The 20,996-nt window shown below is 38.0% G+C and overlaps 1 protein-coding gene across 1 annotated transcript in view; it reads right to left on the bottom strand.

The window, feature by feature from the left end:
- gabrg3 (gamma-aminobutyric acid type A receptor subunit gamma3) overlaps positions 1-20,996 on the bottom strand; it is a 151,213-nt gene that overhangs the window by 9,983 nt on the left and 120,234 nt on the right. The window contains exons 7-8 of the mRNA XM_074667970.1: positions 17,725-17,877; positions 6,036-6,235 (exon numbers count right to left, since the gene is read on the bottom strand). Of these exons, the coding sequence (XP_074524071.1) occupies positions 6,036-6,235; positions 17,725-17,877 (353 nt within the window). The remainder of the gene's footprint in view (positions 1-6,035; positions 6,236-17,724; positions 17,878-20,996) is intronic.

Genomic DNA, 20,996 nt, shown 5'->3' with positions numbered 1-20,996 from the left:
AAAGATGACCCGACTGCTGAATCCTGTACTTTCAAACTGTCACCATGAGGTTTCTACAGCCTCATATTTTAAAGCCACGGGCCACTGATTTAGACATACTGTACTTACATTTATGGCCAATTTTTTTTCTAGTGAACACAGCAGCTCTTTACTTTTGTTAAACTAGAATGACAGGATCGAAGTGAGATAAAACCATGCAGACCTCCCTGCTCAATAAATGTAGACGTCCCTCAGATCCATGCCTTCAGTGTGTCAGACTGACTTTTATTAAAATTGAGATATTATCCCGTGTCGAGATGACCTCAGGCTCAAAGAAGCTCCTTCAGGCAACTTGGAATATTCACGTCTTTTCACAGGCTGACGATCCTCTTTATTACTGTTTAACACATTTTCATGTGTAAAGGCGTAAAAGCCATTTCACTCTGCTGCTCCTCTGTTGAGAGTTTAGTCAGACACACACGAGACAGAAATAGAACATGAAAAGCCACTCAGAGAGGGACAAAAGGGAGAGAAGCAGTAGACACAAATCAGATCAACAGATCTAAAGAAATACTGAGAATCAGACTGAATATTTATTTACTCTGGGTAAATCAGCTCGTCTAAACCTACTGAAAACAGAAGCTATCTGCTGCAAATGACAGCTGTGTGTGCAGTCCCATTCAGATACATGAATAACAGCACTGAACACAACTCACACAGCAAAAATACAAACTTTAAGGTGATCAGAAGTTAAGGGTAAGAAACATTTGAAAATGTTTTAAAAAACAAGGTTGGAGTAAGTAAAAATGTACACTCACCTGCCTCTTTATTGGGCACACCTGTCCAACTGCTCATTAACGTAAATTTCTAATCAGCCAATCAAATATCAGCAACTCAATGCATGTAGGCATGTAGACATGGTCAAGACGATCTGCTGCAGTTCAAACTGAGCATCAGAATGAGGAAGAAAGGTGATTTAAGAGACTTTGTGCGCGGCATGGTTGTTGGTGCCAGACGGGCTGGTCTGAGTATTTCAGAAACTGCTGATCTACTGGGATTTTAACCAACAACCATCTCTAAGGTTTACAGAGAATGGTCCCTAAAAGAGAAAATATCCAGTGAGCAGCAGTTCTGTGGGCCAAAATGTCTTGTTGATGCCAGAGGTCAGAGGAGAATGGACAGACTGGTTGGAGCTGATAGAAAGGAAACAGTAACTCAAATAACCACTGGTTACAACCGAGGTCTGCAGAAGAGCATCTCTGAACACACAACACGTCCAACCTTGAGGCAGATGGGCTACAGCAGCAGAAGACCACACCGGGTGACCCTCCTGTCAGCTAAGAACAGGAAACTGAGGCTACAATTCACACAGCAACACCAAAACTGGACAATAGAAGATTGGAAAAACGTTGTCTGGTCTGATGAGTCTGGATTTCTGCTCCACATTCAGATGGTAGAGTCAGAATTTGGCCTCAACAACATGAAAGCATGGATCCATCCTGCCTTGTATCAACGGTTCAGGCTGCTGCTGGTGGTGTAATGGTGTGGGGGATCTTTTCTTGGCTCACTTTGGGCCCCTTAGTACCAACTGAGCATGGTTTAAAGTCCACAGCCTACCTGAGTATTGTTGCTGACCATGAGTTCCCTGATGACCTCCACAGTCCCCAGATCTCAATCCAATAGAGCACCTTTGGGATGTGGTGGAACGGAACCAAACTCTCTGAGGAATGTTTCCAGTACCTTGTTAAATCTATGCCACCAAGGAATAAGGAAGTTCTGAAGGCAAAAGGGGGTCCAACCCAGTACCAGCAAGGTGTACCTAATAAAGTGGTCGGTGAGTATATACTGTATACTTATATTTAAAAGGAAAATATGAGAAAGGCCTTATTTTCTTTACTTGGTTAGTGTAAAAAACATTTTCAAAGAACCTGAATATGACAACAGGATTAAACAAGGTTTGAATGATTAAGACCTCATATCTCATCAGGATATAATAATAACTTCTTTAAAAAAACATGTTTGTGGTCTACTTAATGCAATGAAGTGCTACAGTAAATCTGAAGCAGGAGCATTTTCAGGATCAGACTTCAAGGAGTGTCCTGCCCCCAAAACGATCAGTTATATGACTCAACACTTAGCGTTAAGTCAACACCTTTTATATATGAGAATATTTGTTCACAATAAAACCTAATAACCAGTGGCGATTGCTCTAAGACTGCAAGGGAAGCTCAGCCTCACCTAAAATGTCTCCCAAAAAAGTGGTGATATGTTCTGCTGTGTGTACATTTCATTGACAAAATATGAGCTAGAATTCCTTCATCTTTTGTTCAGAATCAGCTCCTATCACAGGTAACTGGCTCCACCTCCTTCTCATTCATCCCCGCAGCGTCTCAGCGCTTTAACACAGTCGGACGCTCAGCGTCTCTGGGGGTCTATGAGGCAGTGGGCTGGCCTGGACGCTGGGCTTCTCCATGATGATTGGATGATCTGTCTGAGGCTGAATCCCTTTTTGATTGACAGTGAAATGACTTTCTGGACTGATCTGGAGGCTTTATCGATCCCCAGCAAGTTTACCTTTCTTAAAAACAACGAGCGCTGTTAAAGATTCTCTTTTCACCAATAAGCTACAGCTGCAGAGCTTCTCTCCCTGTCACTCACACTTACAGCCTGTCTTGGTCTCACGTAGTAGCTCCAGCTGCTAACAAGCTGGCAGACAGGGTAGACTTTAGGTTTAAATAAACAATTTATGAGGTAGGCCGGGAAAAAATGAGCTTCCCCTCCTTGACTGACTTGTGTTTTATGTCACAGAGAATTCAGAACATGAGGGATGGATTTTGTTGTTTACAAAAAGATGCAATTTGCACTTGCACTGTTATTCTCTCAGGGTATGACGATCATTTTCACAGGTAAAAAGAGGTTTGGGAGAATCCACACTTGTTAAAGAAGTGACACATTAATGCATCAGTTGTTTAAATATAGCAATTAACCGTATGATGATAATTCCATTTTTGTTTCTCATTAAAAAAGTTCTCCTTTTTAAAATGTTAATTATCTGGGTCTTTTTCTAACAACTTCAAATAAAATCTGTTTTCGCACCTAAAACGTACAAATATTACTTTTTAAACCCGAGTGTCACTGAGAGCAGAGATTTCTCACATTTCATTTAGAAGTTGGTGTTTTGATACCTACTACCTTTGATATTTTAGTCATATACTGTCAGCCCACTCACTTTCTGTCATAACATACTCACATGTCTGAGCTCCACCTGTAAATATCAAACAGCATGCTTCATTAACACAAGTCAAAACTTTGTTGGCCAGCTACAAAGGACTGAACCACCTCATTGTGATGGTTTGGGTTTAGGTTGTGTATTTCGGTTGGTTATTCTTGGTGATTCTTTTCTTGTGTTACTTGTGTTAGTCTGGATTATTCTTGTTGTGTTTTTCCTGTTTGTGTTAAGTTCTTATTCCTTGTAATTTTGATTTGGTACTTGTCATATGGCTGTCTTATGTTTATTCATAATGCTTCTGTGTTTTGGATTCATCTTGTCACTGTCTGTAGTATTCCTGTGTTTTTGGTTTACTTCTCCCTGGCCATGTCGTTCCCTCCAGTTTGTTTGCCGCTCATGTGTTTCACCTGCGTCAAATTGATTGTCCTTGTATCTGTTTAGTCTCAGTGTTTCTTTAGTTCTGTGTCAGTTCATTGTCTGTGTTTGTTGCCGTGTGTTGTTTGCTCTCTCCTGATTCTGTCCACGTTCTCTAAAGTTTTTTGGTTTTGTGATTTTTAAAGAGTTTTGGTTCTGGGGTTTCAGATTTTTTAGTTTAGTTAAAATAAAACTTTTATTTAATCAGCAACTGGGTCCTCCTCCTTTTGTTTACTGCTCTGGGGATTTCTGACACTCATAGGAAATGCTAACACCTTAAGCTACTGCATGAGTATGTGAGTAAGTGGCTTGCTGCCCTTATGAACACCTCTGAATACTCCTCGAGTAGCGAAAATGCTCAATTTAATATTTTTACTACCCTTACATAAAATTATTATCTAGAATATAAGATTATCATGTTTAAATGGTTCTGCATGCTCACCTGTACTTTTAGTTTTTAGGGGTGCTAGGAAGATGCACCCCTAAAAAGGGTCTTAAACTGCCCATAATCTAGAGTATGACCACATAGTTCCAACATTCCAGTTTAGAAAACGAGTGAATGTGCACAACTTTAAACCTGTGTGATGTCGACATGAAGTTGAAAACAAAACAGTGCCGAACACTCCACCACTGAAGACGAACAATAAGCCTGCACATGCCCAGACTCTTTGGCCCCGTTTCCACCAAGCTGTTCAGTTCGGGTTTGTCCCGGCACGACACACATTTTATGGTGTTTCGACTGACTAATGCCAGGACAGATCCCCCAAATAACCAAGACAAGCCATCCCACTTTTTGGCACCCTTCCATCGGGGTGCAAGACTAAACTGATCCGATCTTGATAGGGCTTTGTATCAAAGAGCCACATGCTAATCACAAAGAGAACGAATAGCTGGATGTCTTTCTTTGCTGCTCTTTACTGTCTTCTTTGTTGCATTTACTAGCGGGGTGCACTGTGTTGCGCTGCTATGGCATTGCTTTATTATGTAGCTGACACAGCTATCAGCATCCAGCTTACACCCCACCTACCACAAGGGGGCACAGTTTGCTGTGGAAACTCAAGCGAGATCAGGCTTAACCGAACCAAACCGTACTAAACCGAACCGGACTGCTTGGTGAAAACGCGGCTTTTGAGTCAGACCCTGGGTGCTGATTTTCTTAGTTTTTATTTAACACAGAGAGAATTTCTGAATGACTCAGTGGTTTACATTGATTAAACACAAACTAGATGACTGCAGATGACCTGTGTATGAACTGGCTTCTCAATTGAAATTTTTCAGTGGTGCACCTGTCATACACTTACACAACTAATTCAGTTCTGAAAACTAATAACATGGGTGAATATGTGCCTGAAGCAGGTTTTCCAGCAAAATTTGTTCTAAGTTAAATATTTAATCATCTTTTTAGTTAGTTTGAGAAACTTCCCCTTAGAGTCAGTTTTAGATATCTTCAGTGGTTGTTGATGTTGTAGTTGTTTTAAGGTTTCTACCCAAGGACAAACGCCATAAATCAAGAAATGTTCTGAAATATTTCAGATTTGTATGAATGATTTTTTGGAGGATTTATCAAGTCAAGTCAAATTTATTAAAGAGGTGTACTTTTAAGTTACAATGCAAGCACTGTGGTGCCTCTGTTCTGGTTTTACCATTTAAGACTCTCTCTGACTCATCAGAGTGTCTTCAATGAGGGTTATTTAAGACAGTTTCATCTATGTCAGTTAAACTCTTTTAATAAACTAAATTTTTAGAATATAAGATACATTTTTCAGTTGAAAAAAGTGTGAGTTCAAAAAGCTGAAAATTTTTGTAGACTGCTCTGCAATTGCATTGACTTCTGATGAGTAACCAACAGACAAACCAACACTGAACCTGTGCTGAACATACTATTTTGAAAAAGATAAAGGCATGTATTCTTCCTTAAAATAATTAAACTTGTTCATTTAGGGTAAAAGCTCCTAATTACATCCACAGAGGCTTTTTACAATCCTCAGACCATTAACATCAGGGCACTTTGGTCTAACCTTGCAGCTTTACTTATTGCACACAACATGAAGTGACAGTCTGAAACCTCTGCCTTCAGTTGTTGACAGGCGAGAAAAGGCCCGTCTGTCTGGGAAGCTTGTTCAGACTGATGCAGCGTCCCTTAAAATAGAAGCAGTCTTATCAGGAGAGCTTATAAAGGGCAGAGTCACATCATCAACCCTGGGAGCCTTTCACACTTCTGTCTTGTGATTACAAAACAAAAGTTCAGACAGAGAAAAGCCAGTTTGGTAGAGAGTGGCAGTAAATCTATTTAAAGTGCGTCACCTTAAACTCCAGGCTGACATTCGGATCACTAATGAGTTCACTAGTTATATTTCTGCTGGAGTATTCTGCAGATTTGCATGAAAAAAGAATGTATTCAAAGCTGACTCACTGATCTTTTGGGGCGCATGCAGCTGGGTCTTCGAGTACTGTATGAGTAGTAATTCAAGGTTGCGTACTCCATCAGAGCAGCAAAGACAAACAGGAAGCAGACGGTGACGAACAGATCCATGGCGGTGACATAAGACACTCTGGGTAGAGATGTCCTCGCCACACTGCTGAGCGTGGTCATGGTCAGGACTGTGGTTATACCTGAAAGACAAAGAAAAGGACAAACATGACTCAGGCTCTCCTCATGTCTTTATAGGGAATCCCAGAGGTTTGGATTTGCTTCACACTAAGGGGTACAAATATTTTACTCTGAGGGAAATGAGAAACAAGTATAACTGACAGTTATGAGATTAACTGCACAATTATTAAAAAAATAGGTAGAAGCAGTGAAAGATGAAGAATAAAACTTGTATCATCCCATTTCCTGATAGATCTATATAGCATTGAATCTTATAGTCATGCACTGTGCCGCAAGATATCATATTTTATGTTACCATCTTAAAATGTATTGGACTGTTTCAGCTCAAATCCTGCTGCACTTATATTAGTGTATTGTGTTATTTCATCTTATACTGTGTCATACTTAAAGACTTGTGCCACACACGGTGCTGGCTCCACACATCTGATCTACTGACCCCTCATGAGCCAGCTCATAGCCTTGGATCTCTGGGTGGTAACCTCCTGGTTGTTGCAACACCAAGGCTTAAAACCAAAGCAGACAGAGCCTTTTTGATCAGGGCCCTTCCGCTTAAGAGGATATAAAACTTGCATCAGTTTCATCTTTTGAATCACTTCTGAAAACCCACTTTCACCGTCTTGCTTTTATGTGATAGGATCTTCCTATTGTCTTCTTGTTGCTTTTGTCTTTAATTCCATTAGACTTTATCATTTTCATTATTCATTTATTTCTGTTGTATTTACTTAAATTGTATTCTCTTCTACATTTAATCACTGTTTTATCTTACTGTTGTATCTATATTTATTTGGAATTATCACTTTTTAAAAACATTTTTATGAGATTTTTTTAATCATTAAACCAAACTTAAAATTATAATTGCTGTTGTAACTTTTGGCTTTTACTGTTATCAAAAACTTTATCTTCCTTTATTTATTTAATTACCTTATTGTTTGTGTTGTTTGTAGTGTTTTTATTTCTTTCTTGTTCTTCTTATCAGTGGTCCCTATGGTCACAGTTTCTGTCATTGTGTTCTTATGATACCTGGGTTTTTGTCTCCTTATTTAATTGAATGAATCCTATTTCTAGTGTTGTACTGTATTATATTGTGTTACATCCCATTAAGTTGTATTTCAGAATCAATCTAGTTTTACATCCTATAGTATTGTATTATTTTATATCATGTTATATGGTACTGTACCTTATTGTAATGGAATTTATGTTTTAAACTGTACTGGATTCTGTCATAATAAAGTAACATGGCATCATATTCTCTTGGATCCAGTTCTAGTGTATCACAATCTGTTAATTCATATCAAACAAAACATTAGTGTTCAATAGGAGTGCAGAGGACAGCATTGTTTGGCTTTAACCCCTTGATGCCTGTCGTTGCTGCTACAACATACCCTGTCAGGTCATGATGCAGCTGAGTTGACCTTAGTTGTGTCCCACTAATGTCTATTAATACATTTTCAACACATACTAGTGATCTAGTATATATATATATATATATATATATATATATATATATATATATATATATATATATATATATATATATATATATATATATATATATATAGATATTCATATATATATATATATATATTTATATAGATATTCATATATGTATACGTCATTGTGTGTGTGTTCGTAAAAATGGTATGTGCTTTATTTAAATTTACAATCTCAGATCAATTTAGTATCTGCAAGAATGCAAAACCACACAATTTTTTTTTTTTGTAATTGTAAATTAATTTAGGCAGTAAGGGGTTAAGCTCATCGATGATGTTTCATTAGTTACGATCAAGAAGAACTCATCTTATTGATGAATTTGTCTGTGAGAAGTGATAAAAGACTACAAGCTTTCTGCAGACTTCAGTGGGTTTTATATTTGTTCTCTTTTCCGAGTTTTGTGTTTATCTGAGATGTTTGGGGTAATCTTTGTGTATAGAAAGTTTTTTCATTCTAAAGAGGCCAAGTTATGCTCATTCATAGGGTTTTATGTTGTTCCTCTGATAATGCAGAAGTAGCTTTAAATGATTAATAGACTCTAACTCTAGTTATCCCAGATTGGTGTTAATGCTGTCCCTCTTCAGCATTCTAGGAACCTCCTTCACTGTTGCCACTCGAATTAGGTGTGGTTCTTTCTGTACAATGACAAATAAGTAGGGCTATCATTTTTACGCGTTAATTAGATTAATCAATTACACTGCAAATTAACGCATTATAAAATTTAACGCAGATTATTCTGGATCCCAAACCCGCGGGGCGTTCAAAGACGCACTTATTTTCAAATGTCTGGTATTTACAAACCATTTGTCCTACTTGGAAAAGGGGTGTTCTCGTCAGATTTTCAAATTTCCGACGGTCCCTGAATGTATCACACGTGACGTCAGCAACATGCTTTAAACCAGGGGGAAGCGAGAGTGATACAGTCCACGTCTCGTTTATTCACACGTCCTTCTTGAAAATCTGCAGAAAATCAACCGTTTGCTCTAGCTCAATTCTGTAAAAAACAGATAATTCTACACTCTTTACTGCTTTAAACAAGCCCTGAATAATCGATATTTGTCTGGTATTTAAATCTAAAGAATCCTTTGAAATTTTGCTTCCATCTTCCTGGTGTCATGTTTCAGCTTGGGGCTGCTCTGAACCAATGAGCAACAGTTTGTGTGTTCAGAGCATGTTAAACTGAAAATACTTCACTTTTCTTTGATCCAAGACTTAAAGACTTGATTAAGTGTTTTGTACACAGGTCCTCACAGTTTTTAGCCTTTAGCCCAGGTTCTCCTGACCTCATAGAAGTATAGAAGTTCATATTGCAGTGACAGTTGAGTCCACAGTGAGTAAAATGTGACCAAAGCAAAAATCGTCCTAAAAATCAAATCATCTTATCTTAGGTGCAGGACTGTGTAGATTTTGTTAAGGTAGAACCCCAACACATTTTTCATGTGTTCCTTATGCCTCAGGGTACCTAAAAATGTGTTGTATATATTCCCACCTTATTTTTTTCAAAAATATTTTTTAATGTCTTTTAATGTAATTTTAATGTCCTGGAATTCAAATTCTTTGTTCTGGCACCTTAAGCAGATATGAGATTAAAATGAGATTAATTAATCACAAATCCTGTAATTAATTAGATTATTTTTTTTAATTGACTGACAGCACTACAAATAAGACTTCTCAACACTTTCACCCAAAGTCTGAGAAAATCGCGTGCTGATCTCGCTGGATTCTTGTTTGACTTTTGGATGAACTGTTCGAAGTAGCCTTCACTCCCATCCAGAAATTACACCATCATGCAGCTACATCAAATGTGAAACTTAGCCCACCTTCAGTATCGGCACCCAACATTTTTACTTTGTTTTTAAAATGCAAAAAAATCATTGCACCACATCTTTGGGCATTAGATACACTTAATATTTTTTAGCCCAGTGTAAGACATTTCTTATGATGAGAATCAAAAGATTAACTTACTACGGGCAAGCAACAATGAGCTGTGTTACCTCAAAGCTAAAACTGTAAAACAGAGTTTTATTCAACCAACCCCTTCATTAATGAAGTGTAAACACTGCTTCAGTCATTTTAATGGTGAGGATGAGAGAAGTTATCCTGAGGAGGAGATTTTCCTTTTCCTCTCTGGACTTGTGTGCCTCAGACTGCTGCAGTCTTTTTTTGCTTTGAACCAAACTTGAGAGGGAATTTCTGATTGAACAATGAGCAGGCCTGACTACACCTGTGAGTTTTTTTTTTTTTGAAGTGATACATTTTCTCTTGCTCTGCACCCAGTTTAATCCTAAAAGTTTTAACATCTTCAAACACAAAGTAAAACTTCTAATGACCAACATCATCCTGGTTTAACAAATGGATAATAATGACTGTTTTTTACGACAAGTCATTAAAGATCTCAAGGATTTTTTAGCTGATATGAGAAAGAAAAGAGATAACAGGGGAAGTAAAGGATGGAGAGATACAAAGATGAAGATTTCAAGGTGAGGGTGTAAAACTCACACTGTTGGGCCCCTTAACTTACCCCCCCCCCACCAAAATAAATAAATAAATAAAATAAAACAAAATAAAAAAAAATAAATAAAAAAGTTCCTGTTTGCTGATCTTGTCAGCAACTCTTTTATTTGCAGCGCTGAGTCAAACGCACCAGACTTTTATGACTCTATCTAATGGTGTGATGGTGTGTCATCAGTCGCTGTCTTGTTGCTATTATTTGTCTACCTGTCACTTCCTGGTCTTTGTTTATCACATGCCATATTTAGCAGAAATATTAAGGGTGCCAGATGCGTCACTCCTAACTCATTCAGTTTTTTTATTCTCTATCCACCTGTTGCTTCCTGGCCGCTGTGTCACATGCTCTACTCTAAGAGAATATAATTATTAAATGCCTCATTTCTAAAGAACTGAACCCTAGAGGACCATATCTGCCCACATAACGTTAACACATGTACAATGACTATGACTCATGGACTTCTTTATTCACCAGAGACGAATCATGTTATAGATTTGTGTCCATTGATGATGAGTCATTGCAGCTCTGTTGTAATGACGCACTGACAGTGTTCTCTCATGAACACAGATACTGATCTAATTCGCTGATGGTTGCTTCATTAGTTATCAAACATATCAATAATCTCCAGACTCTCTACCCCTGTAAGTTAAGAGTATTAATCTTTTGTTTGGTTATCTTTGGACATTTTCCCCTTTACTGGATAGGAAACCTGGTGTGAGAAAGGAAACATGAAGGGGTAAAGGGAAGGGTTTGGGCCTGTGGCGATTGCTCTAAGACTGCAAGGGAAGCTCAGCTTCCCCTAAAATGTCCCCCAAAAAGTGGTGATATGTACTGCTGTGTGTACATTTCATTGACAAAATATGAGCTAGAATTCCTTCATCTTTTGTTCAGAATCAGCTCCTATCACAGGTAACTGGCTCCACCTCCTTCTCATTCATCCCCGCAGCGTCTCAGCACTTTAACACAGTCGGACGCTGAGCGTCTTCTGACTTCAGCTGGGAAACTGAAGAAAACTGGACGGTCATTGGATAGACGCTGGGCTTTGTCCCGCCCATCGGACACTCAGCGTCTCTGGGGGTCTATGAGGCAGTGGGCTGGCCTGGACGCTGGGCTTCTGCATGATGATTGGACGATCTGTCTGAGGCTGAATCCCTTTTTGATTGACAGTGAAATGAGCCAGTCAGCCATCCTGAAGTATAACCCTCCACCAGAGCGTCTTCTGAGTTGTTCATTTACTTGTTCTGGACTGATCCGGAGGCTTTATCAATCCCCAGCGAGTTTAGTTTTATTTAAAACGACGAGCTTTGTGTTTAAAGATTCTCTCTCTTTTCACCAATAAGCAGCTACAGCTACAGCTGCGGAGCTTCTCCTCCTGTCACTCACACTTACAGCCTGTTGTAGTCTCACGTAGCAGCTCCAGCTGCTAGCAAGCTGACACGGAGGGTAGAATTTACGTTTAAATAAATAAAGAAACACATCTATGAAATAGGCCAGAAAAAAATGAGCTTCCCCTCCTTGACTGACCAGCAGTTGCCACTGGTTTGGGTAGGGATGACAAAAGAGAGTGCTCCAAAAGTCATTAAACCCTTAAGTCCAGTTTGTTGGGCCAGTGTGATTGCAAGCGTGCTGTGCTTTAGCACTCTTCACTTTTTTGGGATGCTTTGGATAGGTGGGCTTTGGCACAGTACACTTCAAACACAAGCACAAGCACACGGACATGGGGTATGATCCATGATGTATGATTGCTGCAATCACTCCTCTTGAAAATCATTCCAAACAATACCGGGGGCATTAGAGGGCTGTGTCTGACCAAAATGACTTAAAATGAACCAAAAAGTCTCTTAAGTTGTAGCAGTGCTCTCTGTGTCTCATTTTGCTGACTGTGAGTAGATCGCTCTTAGTGTAAACCGACGCTTCACGATGAAGTAGTCCTGTAGCAACCCTAGACAACTATCAGCATGTATCAATGGTTAGACCCCAGTTATAGAGCAACTCATCTCACTGAAAATGAAAGAAACCCTTGTCTTCTGCCCAGGTCAATATGGCATTTTAAAAATTAATTCTCTGAAGTCTTTCGTCAGCATGATTGTTTCAGGAACAAATTTATCTCCTCTAAGCTCTGTTTTAGGCCTCCACCAGCTAGTGTGGGAACTATACACTGACCGGCCACTTTATTAGGCACACCTGTCCAACTGCTCATTAATACAAATTTCTAAACAGCCAATCACATGGCAGCAAATCAAAACATTTAGGCATGTAGACATGGTTAAGGTGATCTGCTGCAGTTTAAACCGAGCATCAAAATGGGAAAGAAAGGTGATTGCAGAAACTGCTGATCTCCTGGGATTTTAACCCACAACCATCTCTAGGGTTTACAGAGAATGGTCCTAAAAAGAGAAAATATCCAGTGAGCAGCAGTTCTGTGGGTTAAAATGTCTTGTTGATGCCAGAGGTCAGAGGAGAATGGACAGACTGGTTGGAGCTGATAGAAAGGCAACAGTAACTCAAATAACCACTGGTTACAACCGAGGTCTGCAGAAGAGCATCTCTGAACACAACACGTCCAACCTTTAGGCAGATGGGCTACAGCAGCAGAAGACCACACCGGGTGACCCTCCTGTCAGCTAAGAACAGGAAACTGAGGCGACAATTGACACAGCAACACCAAAACTGGACAATAGAAGATTGGAAAAACGTTGCCTGGTCTGATGAGTCTGGATTTCTGCTCCACATTCAGATGGTAGGGTCAGAATTTGGCGTCAACAACATGAAAGTATGGATCCATCCTGCCTTGTATCAACGGTTCAGGCTGCTGCTGGTGGTGTAATGGTGTGGGGGATATTTTCTTGGCTCTCTTTGGCTCTACCTGAGTATTGTTGCTGACGATGTCCATCCCTTTATGAGCACAGTGTACCCATCTTCTGATGGGTACACTGGGAGATTCTCATCATGGATGTTCAGCCGACAAATCTGCAGCAACTGTGTGATGCTATCATGTCAATATGGACCAAACTCTCTGAAGAATGTTTCCAGTACCTTGTTGAATCTATGCCACCAAGGATTAAGGTAGTTCTGAAGGAAAAAGGGGGTCCAATCTGGTACCAACAAGGTGTACCTAATGAAGTGGCCGGTGAGTGTCACGAGAACAAGGTTTTTCCACAGTCCCCACCCCGATGATGAGCCTCTCCTCATTTATGTTGTTTTTATTTGGCTGTGAATCTTCAAACCTGTTGACTTCTCACAGTGCTCATTTTGTAGGTTTGTTGTTGTAGTAAAGTTATAATGAACTTGATATCGAAACAGTTTCTCTTATTTTGATAGTCAACCAGTGTGTTGCTGCTTTGGCATCTGTCTTGCAAAAGTCTTGCGTATCTGATCCAGAGGGCTCTGACCTGCTGGAGCTAAAACGCAGCTGGATCATCACAGAGAAGTCAGTGTGAGTGAAAACACCGACTTAGGTTGAAACCTGTCAGATGTTGTGACAAATTTGGTGGGATTTGACTGTTATTCTGTAAACAGCTGATATTTGAGATAATGATATAAATCAGTGGGACAGAACCAAAGTGGTACAGCTGCGTACATAAAAACAATAAGCTGATAGGTGCTAAAACTCCTCAACATATTTGTCAATTAGGATTGTATTTTGTGTGTTTTATTAAAACACAGCTTCCCATTAGTAAGCTAGTGTTAGCAGAAAAAACTTGGTATGTGTGTTTCCTATATCAGATATCCTTGGTTTTCTGCATACAGATACTCCTCTAATCCTTGCCTCTAATCCAGCTATTTCATTTCTGATTAAGTAACCTTCAGACCCCCTAAGCTGCTGAGAAGGAGCTGACATTTTCATTTTGACAAACAGCAGATGTTGACGTCACTTGGATTGAAAGACTTGAGGAAAACCTCTTTATCTGAAGTATGGTCTTATTCTCCCCTCTCCCCGTCTCCTCCTGCTTGAACATTAAAGAGATGCCTATAAGAAAAAGAGACACACATCTGTGACTGTTTCGCTGAGGTTCCCATGGTAACAAGCTGGCCTTGTCTATTTCAGGCAGACATCTCACACGTTTCCTTTAGCCTCTGCTTGCCACAGTGATTACACTTAACTGCCTCGTGCAGATGCTGTGGCACAGATTTCAGAGTTTTGGCTCGAGCCGATGGAATCAGCAGCAGGATCGAAGAGAAAAAAAACCCTCTACAGGCTGTGTGAGAACTTACTGAGCTAAATAAGTCTTGTAACTACATGTTATAGAGGCTTAAACCTGAACTAAAGGTATGACTCACACCCGTTTTCTTCTGCACCTCAAGGGCTTTATCTTTCCTCCCACACAGCTCCTGAACTCCTACAATCAGCCCAAATCTCACATCCATTCATTATTTCCACTTTTACTGTTGTATTTCCTTGCTATGAAATGGTTCCAAACCCTTAAAATCAGAGCTGATGGGAAAAAATCAAGTTGCAGATGAAAATTAGAGCTAGTTCAGAAAGCTGCTGCCCCAGTCTTAAAAGAAGAAAAAGGCTCATGTAAATTTACCTCTTCAGTAATCACACAGGGTACCTGCAGCTTTAGAGGCACTCCTGAGTCCTTTCTCTTGTTGAACGTCATTACAGCATGAATTACATTTAGTTTTCCTTTATCTTTTAGGAGAAGATCATTGAGATTTTACCACGTCAATTTCTGAATTCATATTTCTTAAAAACAGATTTTAAAGTATTAGTCTTGCATTTTATCATACGTGTCATTGCACTGATTGATACTGTAGAGTTAAAAATAAATTGTATCATATAAAACCTGATAATACCATAAACTATGGGGCACAACACACTGAATAACATTGTATCACATTCTATTGTGTTGTATTGTGTATGTCGTAGTTTATCAATTTGTTTTGAAACACAAGATATGTTTTTTCTGGTATGGTTTAAAGAGATGTGGTATCATGTCATATGTGTACATAACGTAACACACAAGCCAACGTAACATCCCATAAAGTAACGTCACATAAAGTAATGTCAAATAAAGTAATGTCAAATAAAGTAATGTCACATAAAGTAATGTCAAATAAAGTAATGTCAAATAAAGTAATGTCAAATAAAGTAATGTCAAATAAAGTAATGTCAAATAAAGTAATGTCGCATAAAGAAATGTCATGCAAAGTAATGTCAAATAAAGTAATGTCACATAAAGTAATGTCAAATAAAGTAATGTCAAATAAAGTAATGTCACATAAAGTAATGTCACATAAAGTAATGTCAAATAAAGTAATGTCAAATAAAGAAATGTCATGCAAAGTAATGTCAAATAAAGTAATGTCACATAAAGTAATGTCAAATAAAGTAATGTCACATAAAGTAATGTCAAATAAAGTAATGTCACATAAAGTAATGTCACATAAAGTAATGTCAAATAAAGTAATGTTGCATAAAGAAATGTCATGCAAAGTAACGTCACGTTGAGAAACGTCACATAAAGTAACATAGTGCAATGGAACTTAACAAGGAAACGTAATAGAACACCATAACTGAACAATATAACCAAGCAAGTTAACTAGGCAACTCAACCGAGGTTATAATAGTTTTGGATTTGTCATTATAGTTTAGTTTTAGTTAGTTTTGAATTTTTTACCCCATTACAGTTTAGTTTTAATTAGTTTTAGAGCGGGCATTCTAGTTTTTATTTAGTTTTGATTTTTGCAACAAGGCTTAGTTTTAGTTTAGTTTTGGTTTTTCACACCTTATTAACCAGCAACATAGTGCTCACTGCTCAGTCAATGCTGACACTGAAATGTTGGCTGCTTCCTTAAACACAAAACATAATATAAACTTAATATAAAAATATAAACATAAATTATATAAAAAATAATGTTAACCTAAATTACATAAAAATAATATAAACAAAAACTATATAAAACAATTTAATATGAGCTTAAATCTTTAGAAACTTGGACTCTAACAAGAAAGACAGACTTAAACACAATCAAAGTCAGACTCATATCCTATCAAACTCTTACAGATGCTCTAAATCATTGCTCCGCTACGTTTCTTGGCAGCACAGCGCACAGCCAGTCAGTGCAGTAACAAGCTCGTCCCAGTATGTCGCTATGATGATGCCATACAGCACTAACAACTGCCTTAAATTGTCATAAAATTGATTGGGAAAATGTGTCGGATTAACTAAATCCTAAAGGCTGTTAACATTGTCAGAAACTATAACTAAGGGCCTTTTCGCTATAATTTGAGTTAGTTTCAGTTAGTTTTGAGAACACAAGATACAGTTTTAGTTTACTTATCATTTTTGTTTTCTTTCCTAGTTTTTATTAGTTTGACTTAACTGCAATGCATTTTAAATTTTAGTTTTCATTTTTAGTTTCGTTTTAGTTAACTATTATAACCTTGAACTCAACTAGGCAATATTACTTTGCAATGTAACTGGGCAGCACAACCAGGCAATGTAACTTTGCCTTGTTTAGCCACGTTAAGTAACGACACATAAAGTAATATCACTGTAAGTAATGTCACGTAAAGTCACATCACGTACAGTAAAATAACAATATAACCAAGCAAGGTCACTAGGCAACTCAGCTAGTCAATATTACTTAGCAATAGGCAACATAACTGGGAAATGTATCTCAATGTTACTATGCCAGTCCACACAACTTGTATGTTACAATGGTCAAGAACATAGCATAACATTTAAGAATACAACATTGTGTAACTGAATGCAACATAATGTAACATTATGTAACATTATAACATGTTTTATTTATTTTAAGTGAACTTTGTTATTGTTAAGATAATTGACAGAACTGTAACACATAATGGGTGCATTGTTTTGTGTTTTTATAGTGTCTTTATATGTATTTGTTCTCTGCTTACAATAGTATTACTTTCATTTTTTTCTTAAGAAGGGGGCTTTGAAAAATGCTGCCATATGGAGGTTCCATTTATGTTTCTGTTTTTTAGCATTGTTCTTTAGTAATCTTAAGATGCAAACATCCCCAGGAGCCTTAATTAAACTTTACATGTTAAAAGATTTGAATTATTTTTGTACTCAGGAAAGGTACAGTTCTACACTTTATATTTTCACAATGTCAGCTTAAAGCTAAGCCTTTTTATCCTGAACCACAGGCCCGTGCAAAGTCAATCAGTCTCAAACATTTGTTTAATGCATGAAAGTAAAAAGAGAAAATTTGAAATAAAATTGCATGAAGTTAATTACCTTGACCCAAAAGTTCCACAGGACTGCACATAAACAAACAGAGAGCATGAACAAAAGAGTTAAGCAGTTTAAACAGAACAGAAAAAGCAGATGAAGTGGCTCAGTTTATCAGACAAACACATTTCAGGCAGTAGAGACAGCTGCACATAAAGATGGAGCGAAACAGAATAAAAGAGTGCAAATGGAAAGCTCAATCCTTCAACCTTCAGAGGCTGCATGCATCCGTTTTGCTGAGCATCTCCACAGCTGAAAGTTAGAGAAATGCTCTTTGTACCTAGAGCTGTCCTGGCTGGTGTGGCGTCTTTTTTGATCCAGAAGGAGACCCAGGAGAGGACCACGGTGAGGATGCAGGGGATGTAGGTCTGGATGGTGAAGTATCCCATTCTCCTGCTCAGGTCGAAGTACACAGTCATCACCACATAGTCGCCTGTGTGAGGATAAAAAACAACACAAGAAAAGATGTTTAACATCAGGCATGTCTCAGCTCACATTAACACCAACACTATACGCAAATAATTGAATAATAGATAAAAATGATCTTAATGTAATTACTCTGTGAGACTAAAATAACCCTTTTTGGTTTGAATTTAAAACAATAGTCATTCTCGCCTGAAGAAATAAACTATTAACTGTTATTGTGCACATCAGAGTAGGTACTTTGATACAGCACAGTTCATTGCAAAGAAACTGTTTAAAATTGAGAGATATGTAAAACATGTAAACATATTCATCCAAGTGATTGTAATTACTTTTTGTTCAATGGAAAATGTTTTGTCATTTCTATACTCCACTATCTTCATATTGTGATTATTGTGCGATTATTTGGGGCCATTTACACCACAACGCTTTTAGGGTGAAACGCAAAAGTTTTGTTGCATTTCAGCCGACTTAAAACTCAAACTTTTGAAAACGGTCCCCAGAGTGGGATTTTTCTGAAATGCTGCTGACACCGTTGCTGTGTAAACAGTAAGCCGGCGTTTTCAGTGGAAACGCTGACGTCACGCTCTGCTTCACGCATACGACAGGACAACAGTACCATTGTTACGATCGTTGCAGACTACCGTGTCGTGCTTGTGCTGCTCAATCCGCTGACTGTCTTTAAAAAAATGTGCATCTGTTGCTCCACTTCTGCTCCTAGTATTCCCGTTGCTTTAGCGTTTTCACTGTGCTTTAGCGTTTTCAGATGAAATGTTGTTGTGTAAATTGGGCTTTAATCTATGTTTCCACAAAGGAACAAAAAGTTATAATTTTTCACTTTTAAACCCTGAAAAAAAATCTTTTAAATATTTTTACAACAGACTTTAAAGAATTTTGGAGCTCACAGGTCCCCCCAAGTGAAGCCAAAAATTTCGGTCAGTGTTGCCAACTCCTCAGTAAGGAGAGTCGCTATTGGCTGTTGCAAAGGTCACCAAATGTCGATTAATTACGTCTTCACCTTTTTTTGCACAATAAGCCATTTTTATCCAACTGTCATGGACACTGTAGTAGAGAGGGAACAAAAAGTGTGTAAAAAAAACAGAAACAACGTAAATGGACTTTCTTCAGTTGATTCTTTTTTTAAATGTCATAATATCAAACCTCTCCCTTTATCCAGGCTTGGAATTGGCAAAATTGACCACTAAGAGACAAGTATGTATTTGAAAAAAAGAAAAGAAAAAGAAAGTCATTAAAGGGGTCCAAAAAAATCACTAAATATAGCAGTAAAAGTTGCTAAGTTGGCAACACGGTTTCAGAGCGCCCCCTGGTGACTAGCTGTAGCTTCACAAAGCCTGCCTCCTCCATGATAACCACTGGTTCATGGGTCAATGTATAAAATTTAACAAAATGTCACGAGTTGTCCTCGATCATGCTTCCTGCCATCATAGTTTGTCCTTTTCACGCTGATCAGCGTCATTTCTCTGACAAGTTTAGAATAAATCTGACAAATTCAGGTAAAAAAACGAATTGCACAGATTTCTGGACAAGCAGGACTCATGCCCGGGAGTGGAGCAGGAATAGTGAGAGGAAACCTAATGAACACCAATACAAGAGTGTTAGTGTTCATTAAAAGGTGACTGTGCCCTCGCTCTCAGAGCACCTGTGCTGTGGAGAAGTCGACCTGAGGAAATCCAGCTCACACCATCAGTCCCATCTGATAAACCTCTTCTACATCTTATGTTATATTTAATTTAATCATCACTAAAGACAACTGTATGATGAAAGATCTGTGTTTTCATAAAATGTTTAAGTAGCTGAAATGTCTCACTGCTGGTTAAATCTCAAACACCTTTAATCTTAACGTTTAAATAACGTTGTGGATATTTAACACCGTTAATCATGTATCATTTAACAGAATAAAAAGGTGTTTTAAAATCATTATTCATAACCATATCATCTCTCACTTATTTTGTGATTAATGTATATCTGAAGGGCGATGTTTTAATTATCACCATACACATTTATTAGCAGCTCAATGTGCTATCATGTCTGCCAAAAGACAAGAGAGTAGGTGTTTAAATACCAGCAGGTGCTAAAGGGAGCAGGAGGGTGTACAGGTTAGGATTCATTAGGAATCATGAATGCTAATGACGAACAATGTTTCTAAAAATAAAAACTCTGAGTCAGCTTTATGTAGATCAGTAGCAGCTTCCTCTCTTCAGCTGATAACAGTTAATAAAACTGGTGGGGAAATTTAATTAGACCATAGAGCTGTGTGACATACATGTCATGTTGTGTCAGCCGGATCATGTTCAGCTCTTTTTGAAATTTCATCAAACTGAGATGCAAAACTGAAAACTAGCATTGAACTGGTGGACTGGTTCAAAGTCAGCTTTACTTGAACATCAGACTCGGTCAGTAGATCAGTAATCTCAAGATTTCAACCCCTGGCAAAAAATATGAAATCACCAGTCTTGGAGGATGTTTATTCAGTTGTTTAATAAAAAAAAGCAGATCACAGACATGTCACGAAACTAAAGTCATTTTAAATAGCAACTTCCTGGTTCTAAGAAACACTAAAAGAAATCAAGAAAAAACATTGTGGTAGTCAATTACAGTTTCTTTTTTAGATCAAGCAGAGGGAAAAATCATGAAATCACTTAATTCTGAAGAAAAAATTATGGAATCACCCTTAGAATCTTTTTTTTCCAAAACTAACACCAGCACCAGAAAATAGTACGGATTGCAATCTTGATAATCTGTGGTTGAAGTTGAAGAAAATCGTTCATGACAAGACTCCAACCTGCAAAGCTGCTCTGGCAACACCAACCATTGAAAGTTGGAGCCAGATTGATAAGGAGTACTGTTGGTCACTCGTTAAGTCCATGTCTAAGACACTGCCAGCTGTTAGAAAAGCCAGAGGAGTTGCAAAATAGTACTAAGGGTGGGTTCAAATGTTTTTTGTTTGTTTTTCATGATTCCATATTTTTTTACTCTGCTTGATCTAAAAAAGAAACTGTTATTCTAGATGTATTTTTTTTAAATTTCTTTTAGTGTTTCTTAAAACCAGAAAGTTCATTCATTCATTCATTCATTCATTTTCTGAACCACTTATCCTGATCACAGTCG

This window comes from Halichoeres trimaculatus, unplaced genomic scaffold, assembly GCF_033239565.1.
Source record: "Halichoeres trimaculatus isolate MK-OKI-2021-1 unplaced genomic scaffold, fHalTri1.1 fHalTri1_scaffold_4, whole genome shotgun sequence".
In the NCBI taxonomy this organism is placed as follows: Eukaryota; Metazoa; Chordata; class Actinopteri; order Labriformes; family Labridae; genus Halichoeres; species Halichoeres trimaculatus.
This window is presented reverse-complemented; position numbering and strand designations above follow the sequence as displayed.